This window comes from Octopus sinensis, linkage group LG11, assembly GCF_006345805.1.
Source record: "Octopus sinensis linkage group LG11, ASM634580v1, whole genome shotgun sequence".
Lineage (NCBI taxonomy): Eukaryota > Metazoa > Mollusca > Cephalopoda > Octopoda > Octopodidae > Octopus > Octopus sinensis.
In genome coordinates, this window is record NC_043007.1 from 17,353,286 (window position 1) to 17,370,785 (window position 17,500).

At 35.9% G+C, this 17,500-nt stretch overlaps 1 protein-coding gene across 1 annotated transcript in view; it reads left to right on the top strand.

Annotated features, from left to right (window-relative positions):
- Positions 1 to 17,500, top strand: part of LOC115217253 (calmodulin-lysine N-methyltransferase-like) — a 113,571-nt gene that overhangs the window by 62,639 nt on the left and 33,432 nt on the right. Inside the window, exons 2-3 of the mRNA XM_029786893.2 lie at positions 6,166 to 6,344; positions 16,869 to 16,930. Of these exons, the coding sequence (XP_029642753.1) occupies positions 6,166 to 6,344; positions 16,869 to 16,930 (241 nt within the window). The remainder of the gene's footprint in view (positions 1 to 6,165; positions 6,345 to 16,868; positions 16,931 to 17,500) is intronic.

Below are 17,500 nucleotides of genomic sequence, written 5' to 3' on the forward strand. Positions count from 1 at the left end.
AAGAGAAAAAGAAAGATAGAGAGGGAGAGAAAGAGACAAAAAGATGTTAGAAGAAGCTATCTAAAACCATAATTTCTATTAGCTCCCATACAAAAACAGTGGGAAGTGAAATTATTTGATTTTTTTTTCCCTTGCATTTTCTTTATTCGTTGTTGAATTTTATATTTTTTAAAAGCTATTTTTTAAAAAAAAATTTTACATTCTATATTTTTTTTCATTTCACACACCACACACACACACACACACATACATTTAAGGAAGGAAGGAAGGAAGGGTATCTGGCAGTAAAACAATGCTGCAAATAACGTGTTCCTCAAACACATGCAAGCATAGAAAAACAGACGTAAAATGAATAACCAAACAATGTGTGTGTGTGTGTGTGTGTGTGGTGTGTAATTCTTTCAAATTTTAGTAAGAGGACAGTAGTTTTAGGGGGATTGAGATAGTGAATTACATTGACCCAAGTACATGACTGGTACTTTATTTTATTGACCTCAAAAGGATGAACAGCAAAGTTGGCATGGCGAGTGGAGGCTGGTATGCATGGGCGATTGCTGGTCTCCCATAAGCAACCTTGCCCAGACTTGTCCCTCGGAGGATAACTTTCTTGGTGCAATCCCATCATCATCATCATTGTTCGACTGTGGTCGAGACAATAGAATTTACTTGTAAATTCCATAGTCTTTTCAAATGGCTAATAATGTGTGCGCGCGCCACTACTACACACATTGGAAAGCATTGTACAACCAAGCATTGTACTACTAAAGAAGATCTTTCCTCCTCCATGAAACAAAGCTGTTCCCGCTGGACGTCAACCCAGTATTTCTAAGCTACGGGCCGAGTGATTTATTGTAAGGTTATCTCCCTAGATAGATTGCCTTCACTACGGCTAAGGAGCCCTTTCTACCCCACGGTCATTCATGACCGAAGGGGGTCATAATATTAATTACTCTGCAGTCCCTTTACTTCATCTGAACACTGGGATGAGGAAAGGTTTATATAACTGCAACACTCATCTCTTATTTTCTGACCTTCAAAAATATGCAGACACCTATTCACTCATGAGCCTTTTTATATTGAATTATTTTGATGTACTTCAGTGTATTCCACCATAAGTGAATTTCAGTTCCTTCTTCGGAACTCATGTTCAGCAGAAACAAAATATTTGTAAATTCTTACTAAAAGACTAAAAACAAAAGCAAAAAAAAAATAAATAAAAATTATGCTACATTGCCGATTTGCGATGCATTGATGAAAGTTAACTTTTTAAAAATCAATACACCTTATTGATCTTTTATTATATCTTGAGTGGGTTTTTGGATAGCTGCCAGTATGTAAGAATAGATCTCTACCCAGGAAGAAAACGGAAAGAATTTTGACTCTATTTTTTTTTTTTTGGTTTTTACTTGTTTTCTTATTTATTTATAGATTTAGTTCATTGTCATCATCATCATCATCATCATTTTTATATTGTTGTTGTTTTTGTTAGAGCACCGGAGAAAATACCATGTAATATTTCTTGGTATTTTTCCGGTTACTCTTTTACTCTTCTACTTGTTTCAGTCATTTGACTGCGGCCATGCTGGAGCACCGCCTTTACTCGAGCAAATCGACCCCAGGACTTATTCTTTGTATGCCTATTACTTATTCTATCATTCTATTTTGCTGAACCGCTAGGTTACGGGGACGTAAACACACCAGCATCAGTTGTCAAGCGATGTTGTGAGGGACAAACACACACATACATATACATATATATACGATGGGCTTCTTTCAGTTTCTGTCTACCAAATCCACTCACAAGGCTTTGGTTGGCCCAAGGCTATAGTAGAAGACACTTGCCCAAGGTGCCACGCAGTGGGACTGAACCCAGAACCATGTGGTTGGTAAGCAAGCTATTTACCACACAGCCACTCCTGCTGCCTTCAAATTTGGTGACCGTTGACTTTGCATCTCAATTATCATTTCGCGATCGAGAAAATAATATTAGTCATTATAATTGATTGTTCGTCTCCCACCAAAATTTCCGACCTTGCGCCTACATTTAAAATCGTCATCATCAACATCGTCATAATTGTCATCACCATCATTAACATCATCATCATCATCATCATCATCCTTGTCACCACCACCACCACCACCACCACTACTACCACCATCATTTTCATTATTATCATCATGATCATGATCATGATAATCACCACCATCACCACCACCATCATCATCATCATCATCATCATCATCATCACCACCACCACCACCATCATCATCATCATTATCATCATCATCATCACCACCACCACCACCATCATCATCATCATCATCATCATCATCATCATCATCACCATCACCACCACCACCACCATCATCATCATCATCATCACCTCCACCACAATCATCACTGTTGTCATTTTCATTATTGTTGCTGTTGTTGTTATTTAGTAGTAGCAACAGGCAGCAGCAGCAGCAGCACTGGTAGTGGTGAGGGTTAGAAGTAGTAGTAGTAGTAGTAGTAGTAGTAGTAGTATAGTAGTAGTAGCAGCAGCAGCAGCAATAACTGCAGGAGCAGTAACTTTTTTCAAGGAGAAAAATATTCCTAGTTTTTTTTTATATTCCATGGATTTTCTCTTTTCAATGTTGCTCTACATCCAAAACACTACCCAAGTTTCTTCAATTTATTAATGTTTTCCTTTCAAATTCCAAAGGATTGAATATGGTTCCCTATCTTTTTATACTAAACTTCAGTTTTTAGCTTTGACTAACAATAGTTTACAATGTCATTGACATGCAGAGGCATGGAAAAATTTTTATACAACTCAATATTGATTTTTCTTAATTTTTCTTTTGAAAAATATTATTATTATTATTATTATTATTATTATTATTATTATCATAATGATAATAATATAATAATAATAATAAAAAAAGGATGTGTTTATTAATTGACATGAGTATTCCTTGCGATCACAATATAGCGGCAAAAGAATTTGACAAGATCAATAAATATAAAGACTTGCTAATAGAAATTGAAAAAATGTGGCATCTCAAGGCAACTACAGTACCAGTGATTGTAGGATCTCTAGGAATGATTGAAAAAAAGGTACTGAAACCTATTTGAAAATGATGCCAGGCTTACCATCCCTACAAGAAGTGCAAAAAATAGGGTTAACTGGAACGGCTCATGTACTGAGAAGAGCATTATTGCTATGAAAACAACATCCATTCATGAATTTATTTATTTATTAATTTTTAAATACATATTTTATCTGTGAATTTGCGTGTATAATCTGGGAATGCATGCAATGAGCTTCTCTGCCCCTAGGTGTACGGAAAACACTCGGCGAGAAACGGAAGAAAATTTGAAGAAAGAAGGAAAAATAATAATAATAATAATAATAATAATAATAATAATAATAATAATAATAATAATAACAAGGACGTTAACATTCAGTTTGACAGAGTAATACAAGCTAAAAGGCCTGATTTAGTAGTAGTAGACAAAGGGAATAGAAAATGCTACATAATTGACTTTACAATCCCAAATGAGGAAAAAATCAATATGAGAGGTATAGAAAAAATAGCAAAGTACCAGGACCTAGCTATTGAATTACAGAGACTATAGAAAGTGCGGGTATAATGTAACCCAGTAGTTATAAGTGCATTAGGAACTATCCCTAAAGATTTGAACTGATGGATAGAGGAAATAGGCATAAAACCCAGCCTAGTATGGCTCCAGAAAACAGTGTTATTAGGGACAGCTGAGATACTTAGGAGGGTTCTTAGCATCTAAGGTTATTTGTAGCCCGATTTTAGGAATTTTTTCCTTTTCCAACAGTCTGATGCATTGTGTGTATATGAATAATAATAATAATAATAATAATAATAATAACAATAATAATAATAATAGATATAGTATGCTCAGCTGACAAAAAGGTATGCAATAAGGAAGAAAGAAAAGTCGAGAGATATGACAGGTTAGCTTGGGAAGTTAAGCAGTTGTGGTCGATGAAAAAGGTAGCAGTAGTACCAATAATTGTTGGAACCCTGGGAACAGTGAGCAAAAATCTTGGGAAGTACGTAGAACAAATAGGGGCTGCAATAAGGGTGGAGCACTCGCAGAAAACAGCACTGCTTGGAACTGCTCGAATACTCCGGAGGGTGCTTCTTACTTTAGTTCACTGGTAGGGAACAGCTGAAACTGTAATACATCTCCAGCATTAGAAGCTGTGCAAAGGCAATAATAATAATAATAATAAATGCCCTGATGCAGTACCAGAAAGTGGCTCTCATGGCTTCTGATCTTAACTAATTGGAAGTGTTATCATGTACATTGTTTTGTTTTGGTATAAAAGATGGGCTACAGCAAATATTCTGCTCAATACCACAGATTTGCTTGTCAGTTGTTTGACCTTAACCAGTTGACCATGTCCCTCAATGGCTGATGATATGTGCATCTCTGATCACGAGCAGAAGTAGTCGGGGAGCATGATCGCCGTGTATTGAGAGGAATTCTTTGGGGTTTGGATAATTCCTCTTTGGAAACATGGGTGTTTCGTTCAACATCCTTAAACAACCCTTATTTAGGTGCCTTTTGAGCGGGATGGGTTACTCGACCAGAAGAAAATTCTAACTGGGCCCCCACCTGCAAGGTCATGAGCTGTTTATCTTGATATGAGATCACCATGTCATGCACATATGGTTGTGATGCATGTGCCTGGTGTACCCTTATCATACGAGTAGTCATGATGTGTATACTGGGCTTTGTATATTTTACCCAATGTCACTTTGATGGCATACACTGCTCTCTCACTCAATAATAATAATAATAATAATAATAATAATAGTTATAACAATGGTTTTAAATTTTGGTACAAGGCCAGCAATTTCAGGGAAGTGGGTAAGTTGATTACATCAGCCCCAGTTACTCATCTGGTACTTATTTTATTGACTTCAAAAGGAAAGCCAACTTTGGCAGCATTTAAACACAAAATAAAGTTGGAAGAAATGCTGCAAAGCAATTTTTTCCGGAATAGTAATGATTCTGCCAGCTTGCTACTTTACAACAACAACAACAACAATGATGATAATAATAATAATAATAATAATAATAATAATAATAATAATAAACACATATAACATACAGAAAATTGCACTACTAGGCACTGCACACATCCTACGCAGAACACTTTCCATACAATAACCATCAGAGCATCACAACAAATCACAGCACATACCCAAGGCACACAGAGCTGCGCTCGGTTGTGAAGTGAAAGCACACTATAAAAATAAAACTACTGAATGATAATAATAATAATAATAATAATAATAATAATAATAATAATTATAATAATAATAATTGTTTGAACCAAGAAGTCTAAGAAGTCTGAGGAAGGATATTGTTATCAACATCTTTGTTGATCTGTGTGTTAGTGTGTGCATGTGTTTTGTCAGTGATGTGATGAATGTGTGTGTGTGTGTGTGTGTGTGTTTGTGTGTCTGTGTGTCTGTGTTTGTCCCCCCAACATCGCTTGACAACCGATGCTGGTGTGTTTACATCCCCGTAACTTAGTGGTTCGGCAAAAGAGACCGATAGAATATGTACTAGGCTTACAAAGAATACGTCCTGGGGTCGATTTGCTAGACTAAAAAGATGGTGCTCCAGCATGGCCACAGTCAAAATGACTGAAACAAGCAAAAGAATTCAAATGAATGCCATGAAGGAAAACCATTGGGCCAGCGGATTTCCAAGATGTAGCCCTGCAGATCATCACAGATCCTCCTCCATGTTTAACAGTCGGAAGAAAGCAGTCTGGGTCAAATGCTTCTTTTGGCTGTCTCCACATGTATACTCAGCCACGGATCAGAAATAAGGTAAATGATGACTTGTCCGAGAAAATAACATTCTTCCATTGCTCTAAGGACCAATTCTGTAGGTTTTTTACTCTACCCTACCATGTCTGTCTACAGGTTGCAAGGCCTGATCGTGCTTAAGTTATAAATTATTTTTATAACGAACGCTTTCCTCCTTCTCCGAAGTATTAATAAAATTATTATCCCAGACATGCTTTTGTATATTGTGAAAATCGATTGTCTTAGCTTTTTAACACCATTTCATTTTAGCAACATTCATTGATCTCTTTCTTTTTTTTTTTGTTTGTTTTGCAGGCTTTAAATGGGAAAAAGACAAATGCCTTAAATCTTTCACCTGTTTCCACCAGACGCTTTACTTCCCTCGGTCTGCTCAAACACCAACCAGCTCTTGATGGAATCCCAATCGAGGCAGATGTCACGTGGCATGAATATATATGTAACAGTGGTTCGAAAGAGATCATTATTAACATAAGGTGACTTATTTTCTCTCGTATGTCATTATGGGATATATATATATATATACTAGCAGTATTGCCCGGCGTTGCTCAGGTTTGTAAGGGAAATAACTATAAAGCATTTTTAGAGAGTTATAGCCAAAAAATAGCAAAAAAATGGAAAAAAATGATGGTAAATTTTTTTTTTAGTTAAAAAAGGTGGAGTTGCGTCCCCTAGACAGTTTGCGGTTTGTGTTTCTGATTCTCGACCCCATGTCGAATTTATCGATTTTTTTCAGAACTGGGGGAACTTTTCAAAATTTTCGCTGCGTTAGTTTTGAATTATGACATTGGGCTATGTGTGTGTCAAGTTTCATCAGAATCGGTTGAAAGCCGTGGTCAGGGTGAGGGTACAAGCAAACAGACACACAGAAACACGCACAGACAAACTGCCGTTTATATAGAGAGAGATATATGTAATGAAGGATAAAATTTTTTTTCGAAAAAGATATTCTTTTCCCCAAAAAATTTTATCAATGGCCAGCATATCAAAAAATACCTTTAAAGGTTAAATCTATAAACAATTCATAATTAAGGGCAAACGAAAAACTTGAAATTTTTTCGTTTGCCCTTAATTATGAATATATATATATATGTATGTATGTATACATATATATATATATATATATATATATATATATATATATATATATATAATTTCAACAATTGAGGGTAAAATTAATTAATTATTAATCAATTTCACCAAGTATTCAGTATGTAAAGGGACCATTTAAGGCGAATTCAAAATATTACATTTTATAAAGGGCTTAGTAAAATAAATTACTTTGCCACATACTGAACTCATTAGAAATAGCAGCCAAAAAAAAAAAAAAAATATTTTTTTAGCCAAATTCTAATACTTAAAGAAAATTTCTCTCAGATAGTGCTTACTCAAAATAGCCCACGAAGGTATGGGGGTAAAAACATAAAAAAAAATTAAAAAATAACCTTTGCACTTGTGATTTTTTTATGTTTTTACCCCCATACCTTCGTGGGCTATTTTGAGTAAGCACTATCTGAGAGAAATTTTCTTTAAGTATTAGAATTTGGCTAAAAAAATATTTTTTTTCTTTTGGCTGCTATTTCTAATGAGTTCAGTATGTGGCAAAGTAATTTATTTTACTAAGCCCTTTATAAAATGTTATATATATATATATATATATATATATATATATATACATATATATGTACATACACATACATGTATGCATAAATGTGTGTGTGTTTATGTTTGTGCATGCATGTGTCTGTATATGTCTGTATATATGTATATGTAAGTGTGTGTACATATATATGAATATATAAATGTATATTTATCTATTCCCTTCTCTCTCTCTCTCTCTCTCTCTCTATCTATATATATAATATATATATATATATATATATATTATATATATATACAGGGGTTGGACAAAATAATGGAAACACCTTCAAATTTCAATCAAATTTATTTTAATATGGGATAGGACCACCTTTGGCAGTAATTACTGCTCGAATTCTATGAGATATGGACTTGTACAAAGTTTGAATTGTTTTCAAAGGAATTTTTCCCCATTCTTCAGCTAACACAGTCTCCAGTTCTTGTAGTGATGATAGTGGAGGATATCAACTCATGACTTGTCTTTCTAAAATGCACCATAAATGTTCGAGAATATTGAGATCTGGGGACTGTGGTGACCAGATAAGATGTTCAACTTCACTAGAATGTTCCTTGTGCCATTCAGTAACAACTTTAGCTGTGTGAATTGGTGCATTATCATCCTGAAACATTACGTTTTCCCCATGGAAACAGTTCCGCAAGAATTTGATCTGGGAAAAAAGTCTTAAAAAGTCTTGACTATTAATTTTGCCATAAAGGGAAACCATTGGGCCAGCGGATTTCCAAGATATAACCCCTCAGATCATCACAGATCCTCCTCCATGTTTAACAGTTAGAAGACACTCTGGGTGAAATGCTTCTTTTGGCTGTCTCCACATGTATACTCAGCCAGTGATCGGAAATAATGTAAAGGATGACTTGTCCGAGAAAATAGCATTCTTCCACTGCTCTAGGGACCAATTCTGTAGGTTTTTACTCCACTCTAAATGCTTTGCAACGTTTGTTTTTGAAAGCAGTGGTCTTCTGATTGCAGTCCTCCCGTGACATCTGGGTTTGTGCAGTGCCCAGCAAAGATTTTGTGGAAACTGGGTTCTTGAGGTGGTCATTAAGCTCTGCAGTAATTTTTGGAGCTGTACTTTTGTGGTCCTTTCTAACAATTCACATAAGAGTTCGATGATCCCTATCTGAAAGTTTTGGTTTTCTTCCCGAGTTTTGTTTCAACAAGGAGGTTTTTCCCTTTTTCTCAAAGGTTGTCATTACTTTCAAAGCAATACTTCTTGATACACCAAACATTTCAGGTGTTTTCATTACACTAACACCTGCCATATGAGCACCAACAATTTGACCGCTTTGAAAGTCCAATAGATCTGTCATTTTAATGAATTTTAATAATTTTTTCTGATGATATCTGAGAAGAAACAGCAATTTTAGCAAACCATATTAAGCAACACTAATAATAAATAAAAAAACATAAGAATAAACAAGCTTTTGATGGTTTTATAGATATTTCAAAATTATGATGCTATGATGCTAGGTGTTTCCATTATTTTGTCCAACCCCTGTAAACATATATATATATGGAATAGACACGATATGTAGCTGGGAGTGAGTACTCAATACGCATATTAAGTACAGTGAACAACAACAAAAATCCCTATAGAGATCTCATCCATTTTAATTAATCCATTGATAATAAAAGACTAATTAGACAACATACTGGAATCCACAAGCTGTAACACAATACCAATAATACTAAAATGGTATTTTTTTAGGTAAATTTTAGGTAGAAAAAGGCAGTGAGCTAGCAGAAACGTTAGCACACCGGGCGAAATGCTTAGCGGTATTTCGTCTGTCGCTACGTTCTGAGTTCAAATTCCACCGAGGTCAACTTTGCCTTAGTTTAGTGTAGATGTAGCAGTATATTGTGTGATATCGTATTAAGGCGGCGAGCTGGCAGAAACGTTAGCACGTCGGGCGAAATGCTTAGCAGTATTTCGCCTGCCGTTACGCTCTGAGTTCAAATTCTGCCGAGGTCAACTATGCCTTTCATACTTTCGGGGGTCGATTAAATAAGTACCAGTTACACACTGGGGTCGATATAATCGACTTAATCCGTTTGTCTGTCCTTGTCTGTCCTCTCTGTGTTTAGCCCCTTGTGGGTAGTAAAGAAATAGGTATTTCGTCTGCTGCTATGTTCTGAGTTCAAATTACGCACTGGGGTTGATATAATTGACTTAATCCATTTGTCTGTCCTTGTTCGTCCCCTCTGTGTTTAGCCACTTGTGGGTAGTAAAGAAATAGGTATTTTTTTAGGTAGATTTTGTATGGCTGGATGCTTTCCCTGTTGCCAACCCTCATTTGTTTCCAAGCAAGACAATATTTTTCCCATCGCCAGACATGTTTTCGCAGAATATTGGAAATGAACGATACTGCTTGTATGACAATGACACTCATTTTACAACCATCATGTGACAGAAGTTCACTTTCAAACCACATCATTTCTGGTTCAAACCCACTGCATAGCACCTTGAGTAACTACCAACGAAGCTTTGTTGGTCAGCTTTGGGAATAGATTTCCTAGACAGAAACTAAAAGAAACCTATCATATATATATATTCTTATTCTTTTACTTGTTTCAGTCATTTGATTGCAGCCATGCTGGAGCACTGCCTTTAGTCGAACAAATCAACCCCAGGACTTATTCTGTCAGTCTCTTTTGCTGAACCGCTAAGTTACGTGGACATAAACACACCAGCATTGGTTGTCAAGCGATGGTGGGGGACAAACACAGACACACATACACACAAACACACACACACATCCACACACGCACACCCACCCACATACACACACAATACACACACACACACACACATATACGACGGGCTTCTTTCAGTTTCTGTCAACCAAATTCACTCACAAGGCTTTGTTCAACCCAGAGCTATAGTAGAAGACACTTGCCCAAGGTGTCACACAGTGGGACTGAACCCAGAACCATGTGGTTGGTAAGCAAGCTACTTACCACACAACCACTATATATATATATATATTATATATATATATATATATATATATATATATATATATATATATATACACTCTCTTTTACTCTTTTACTTGTTTCAGTCATTTGACTGTGGCCATGCTAGAGCACCGCCTTTAGTCGAGCAAATCGACCCCAGGACTTATTCTTTGTAAGCCTAGTACTTATTCTATTGGTGTCTTTTGCCGAACCGCTAAGTTACGGAGACCTAAACACACCAGCATTGGTTGTCAAGCGATGGTAGGAGACAAACACAGACACACAAACATACATATATCTATATATATGAATATATGAATATGAATATATATATATATATATATATATATATATACACACATATATATACAACGGGCTTCTTTCAGTTTCTGTCTACCAAATCCACTCACAAAGCTTTGGCTGGCCCATGTATTCTTACATTTTGAAGATGTTGAAGTGTGATTCAAGAGAGACTTGGCTGCTATGTTTAGCAGGTTGAGTGGCCTTACAGAGGCCACCCTGTTGCAATGAAAACACAGTAGTTGTATTTGATATCAGTTAAAACAAACACTGAAAGCATTGTAGCACTGTTTGATTATCAAGCAAAAATTACACTGAGAATATAATCGTTATTATGTTTGGTAACTGCTAAAACTACAATGAAAACACGATAAGTTATGTTTGCTTTCAGCTAAAACTTACTGTCAAAACACGGCAATTGTATTTGATATTTCCTAAACTATAACAAAAATATGGCACTACTCTTTGATATCAGCTAAAACTACTGCGTAACATGACTGATCTAAAGTAAAACTGCTAAAGGCTGGAGAATAAATACCGAATGAGAAGTTGTCAGTCTGTATTAGCCCACAAACCTTTTATCAAATATAACATCTTATCTTTTCCTTCGACATTGCAATTAGATTTTCATCAGCAGAAACTCTATTAATCAAAAGTATCTTTGCCAGGTTTAATTTCCTGTCTAAACCAGTTCTTATCTCCAGCAATAATTTCCTTTTCTCCATTGAGAAACTCCTGTCTTTCAAATGAAGGCCATGTGTAATTCAAGATTCATAAACCATTCATGGTTTGGTTATGGATGACAGCTAAAAATATGCCACACACTAAAACATGTTGGTTCCAGTACAACCACCTTAAAAAGCTAATTAACCTGTCCAAGTAAGAGAATCTTTTGTCGTTTCTTTATCTTTTGCTTGTTTCAGTCATTGGACTGCAGCCATGCCAGGGCACTGCTTTGAAGGGTTTAGTCAAACAATTCGACCCTAGTATTTATTCATGAGCCTGGTAACTAATTCTATTGGCTTCTTTAGCCAAACTGTTAAGTTACAAGGATGCAAACCAACCAACACTAGTTATCAAATAGTAGTGTAGGACAAAGGTGTCACACAGTTGAGCTGACCCCGAAACCAAATATCTGGGAAGGAAACTTCTCAAGTGCAACAGTACTAAAAGGGTAAAAGAACCAAAAAAATTGAAAAAAAGAACAGCAGTTTCAATACTGAGGCTGTTATTTTTTTCCTGCCTCAACTTGGTTCTTTCAATGTCTAATGTCTATTATAATGGTAACGACAAAGCACTGCATTGACTGATACTATTCTGTCTTTGTAAACTTTTAGCAAATTTCTTTCCAAATTTCTTCTTCTTCCATTTCTTCTCAGTTTCTTCCTTACTTTCTTTTATAAAAAATCTTTTATATGTAATTACTGCAGTAAATGCTGCACAGTTCTGGTATATGTCATTCTTTATTGGACTAGTTTGCTGCGTTGTACAAAATAAAATTAAAAAATTAAAATAAAAAAATTAAAATCTCAGTCATTTCTATTCCATCATATGACCATTATTATTATTATTATTATTATTATTATTATTATTATTATTATTATTATTATTTTCATCAGCATCTTCTTTCAATTCTGTTTCCATTTCTTGCCGAGTGTCTTCCAGACACCTAGGTAGAGAAACGTACTGTATACATTGGTAGGCCATTAAAGTGGAGGCGCAATGGCCCAGTGGTTAGGGCAGCGGACTCGCGGTCATAGGATTGCAGTTTCGATTCCCAGACCGGGCGTTGTGAGTGTTTATTGAGCGAAAACACCTAAAAGCTCCACGAGGCTCCGGCAGGGGATGGTGGTGGTCCCTGCTGTACTCTTTCACCACAACTTTCTCTCACTCTTACTTCCTGTTTCTGTTGTACCTGTATTCAAAGGGCCGGCCTTGTCACTCTCTGTGTCATGCTGAATATCCCCGAGAACTACGTTAAGGGTACACGTGTCTGTGGAGTGTTCAGCCACTTACACGTTAATTTCACGAGCAGGCTGTTCCGTTGATCGGATCAACCGGAACCCTCATCATCGTAACCGACGGAGTGCTTCCATTAAGGCCATTAAAATAAACACACCAGATTGTTCATTTACAAAGTCATGTGATAGTCAAAAAAGGGAAGAAAGACAGAAATAAAATAATAAAAAAAATAAAAATAAAAAGTAAGGAAAGAAGGAAGGAAAATTCACATTGACAATGTTCTTCTCAATACATGTGATGTACCAGTTAACTCGTTAGCATTCAGATTAATTTATTAAACGTAATGTTTATGTATCCATATTTTTAAAAATTAATCATGTATTATCTTGTAGCTTCAAGATTTTGAAGATGTAATCATTTAATTTTAGAATAACATTGTAGGGTGGGTGAGAGAGACTGGATCTGGTCAGTTTGAACATAAAACTGGTAGACCATTTGGGCCGGATATGGCCGGTTTAAATGTTAAAAGTTTAAGACAATCTTTTGCTCTTCCTGCATAGATGATAAGCTGGGGATCATTCTTAAATAATTTTCAGTTCCTTTTTTGATCATTCCAAGTTCTCCTACAATCACTGATATTGTAACCGTCTTGAGATGCCACATCTTTTTGATTTCGATTAGCAAATCTTTATATTTTCTGAGCTTACCAAATTCTTTTGCTGAGATATTATCACAGGGTATGCTCATGTCAATCGATAGACAGACTTACAGATTTTTGTTATTATTTTATGTTTGACTTTTGCTTTACATTTGTACAAGTTGGCTCCACGTCTCACCCAGAGACCTCAAGAGACAGCAAGCTGGAAGTTCATGTTCGTGTTATGGCTAGGGTGCCATATATTTGGCTTTGTACATAGTGTTGTTCTAGAGAATGTTTAAGAAACCATAAGAAAATTATGTGTTTGTTTTAAAACTTGAGATTACATAGAAAGTATTTTGTGTAGGATATGAGCAGTTCCCATGAGCACTATCTTTTGAATTTCTTCCATTTTGGGGTTTCCTGGTATCTGAGCTATTATTATTATTATTGAGTGAGAGAGCAGTGCATGCCATCAAAGTGACACTGGGGTAAAATATACGAAGCCCAGTATACCCATCATGACTACCCAGCTGATAAAGGTACACTAGGCATATGCATCACAACCATATGTGCATGACATGGTGATCTCATATCAAGATAAACCATACATGACCTTGCAGGTGGGGCCCAGTTAGAATTTTCTTCTGGTCGAGTAACCCATCCCACTCAAAAGGTCCCTGAATAAGAGTTGTTTAAGGATGTTGAACGAAACATCCATGTTTCCAGAGGTGAATTATCCAAACCTCCAAGAATTCCTTTCAACACATGGCTATGATGCTCCCCCACTACTTCTGCTCGTGATCAGAGATGCACATATCGTCAGCTACTAAGGGACATGCTCAACTGGTTAAGGTCAAACAACTGACAAGCAAATCTGTGGTATTGAGCAGAATATTTGCTGTAGCCCATCTTTTATACCAAGACAAAACAATGTACATGATAACACTTCCAATCAGTTAAGATCAGGAGCCATGAGAGCCACTGCCTGGTACTGCATCAGGGCATTTTATTATTATTATTATTATTATTATTATTATTATTATTATTATTATCATCATCATTATCATTATCATTATTATTATTATTATATTATTATTATTATTATTAAGGCAGTGAGCTGGCAGAATTGTTTGCACACCAGATGAAATGCTGCTATATATATAGCACGTGCGTGTGTTTTTGTGTTAGTCCCCACTTCAGTACTTGACAACCGGTGTTGGTTTATTTACATCCCTGTAAACAAAAGAGACCGATAGAATAAGCACTAGTTTTAAAAAAACACAAGTACTGGAGTCAATTTGTCTGACTTGACCTTCCGAGTGCTCCAGCATGGCCACAGTCCAACGACTGAAGCTAGTACAAGATAAAAGATATAGAATAGGATAAAACTATTTTGGGAACCCATTTTCAAAATTCAGCTTTGTCATGTTTATTTTTGTTTTATTCTTTCCTTTTATCCATTCTTGCGTGACTTGGATGACTTGTTTATTCAGATGCTCTTTCTGCCCTTCTTACCACAAATCACTCAACTGTGAAATAGGTGTGAAGTGTTTGTCATTGTTCAGTCTGGGATACTAAGCCAAGCAGAGTTATCTACCTTGATTGGAAGCATAGCACAAATGCTGTTATGTCCACATGACTCAGTAAGGCCATGACTGTAACTTCACAGTCGTTATTCTTCAGCGAATATTCTTTTAAACAGTATAACCAGAGGGGTGTGAGTTCGATCCTCATGGCTGGTTGCTGATAAATTTTCCTGCTCTAAAAAGGATTTTATCCTATATATGCATTGAAAAATATATCTTTCTACTTGTAGGAAAATTATTATTATTGTTAACGGTTTGAGAAAATGTGGAGAAATTGGATTTGAAAGATAGGTAATAAGTCTACTTTGTGTGTGTGTGTGTGTGTGTGTGTGTGTGTGTGTGTTGTGTGTGTGATTGCTTGATAACCCGTGCTAGTTTGTTTACATTCCCATAATTTAGTGGTTTGGCAAACGGGACCAACAGAATAAGTGCCAAGTTTAAGTACTGAGGTTGATTTGTTCCACTAAAACCCTTCCAGGTGGTGCCCTTGCATGGCTGACGTCCGATGACCAAAACAAGTAAAAGATAACAGAAAAAAAGGCGTATGCATACATACATACAAACATACATATATATGTATGTATGTATGTATATATGTGTGTATATATATATATATATATATATACACACACATATATGTATGTATATGTATATAGATACACACATGCATATACATATACATACATATATATGTGTGTGTGTATACAGATATATAAACACATAGATGCATATACCTACACACACACATGTATACATATATATATATATATATATATATATATATATACGCACACACATACACAACCCATTCCAGGCATGGAAAAGGATGATTGTGACGAGGATGATGATACACACACATATATACTTACACACACATACACACACACACACACATATACAACTATATATATATATGCATTCGACTGGCTTCCGTGCAGGTGGCACGTAAAAAGCACCCACTACACTGACGGAGTGGTTGGCGTTAGGAACGGCATCCAGCTGTAGAAACCTTGCCAGATAAGACTGGAGCCTGGTGCAGCCTCCTGGCTTCCCAGATCCCCGGTCGAACCGTCCAACCCATGCTAGCATGGAGAACGGACGTTAAACGATGATGATGATGATGATATATATGTATATGTATGTATGTATGTATGTATGTATGTATGTATACATATGCATACGTAATACAAATATATATGCATATGCAATACAAATATATATATATATGTATGTATGTATATATACACATACATATATACATATATATATATATATAATATACGCACACACATACACAACCCATTCCAGGCATGGAAAAGGATGATTGTGACGAGGATGATGATACACACACATATATACTTACACACACATACACACACACACACACATATACAACTATATATATATATGCATTCGACTGGCTTCCGTGCAGGTGGCACGTAAAAAGCACCCACTACACTGACGGAGTGGTTGGCGTTAGGAACGGCATCCAGCTGTAGAAACATTGCCAGATAAGACTGGAGCCTGGTGCAGCCTCCTGGCTTCCCAGATCCCCGGTCGAACCGTCCAACCCATGCTAGCATGGAGAACGGACGTTAAACGATGATGATGATGATGATATATATGTATATGTATGTATGTATGTATGTATGTATGTATACATATGCATACGTAATACAAATATATATGCATATGCAATACAAATATATATATATATGTATGTATGTATATATACACATACATATATACATATATATATATGTATGTATATATATATATATGTATGTATATACACATATACGTATATATACATGTCTTCTGTGCATAATAATGACTGAATGAACAAATGCTTTAACATTGGTCAGACATGTTTTTGATGTTTCTTTATTTGTAGACTCTTACCAAAAGAAGTGTCCTTTGATAGTATTTTTGGGTTTAACAATACAGGAAATGTATGTAAGTATGATTTGTCTCTGTTATTGGTTGGTATTATTATCATTGTTGTTGTTGTTGTCGGTGGTGGTTGTGATGTCATTGATGTTGTTCGTGTTGATATTGGTGTTTGTATTTGCGATTATATAATTTAATTGAATGGAGATATATAAAATGCTGATGAGTCTTGTGCAATGCAGGGTAGGAATGTCATACAAGTTTAGTAAAGCTATGTTGTGTAATATTGTGTAGAAGTGTTGCATAGTGTGTTGTTGAGATGTAGTTTAGTGTAGATGTAGTAGTATGTTGTATAATATCATATTTGGGTGCTGATATCGAATTAAGGCGGCGAGCTGGCAGAAACGTTAGCATGCCGGGCGAAATGCTTAGTAGTATTTCAACTGCCGTTACGTTCTGAGTTCAAATTCCGCCGAGGTCAGCTTTGCCTTTCATCCTGTCAGGGTCGATAAATTAAGTACCAGTTACGCAATGGGCTCGATGTAATCGACTTAATCCGTTTGTCTGTCCTTGTTTGTCCTCTCTGTGTTTAGCCCCTTGTGGGTAGTAAAGAAATAGGTATTTCGTCTGCTGTTA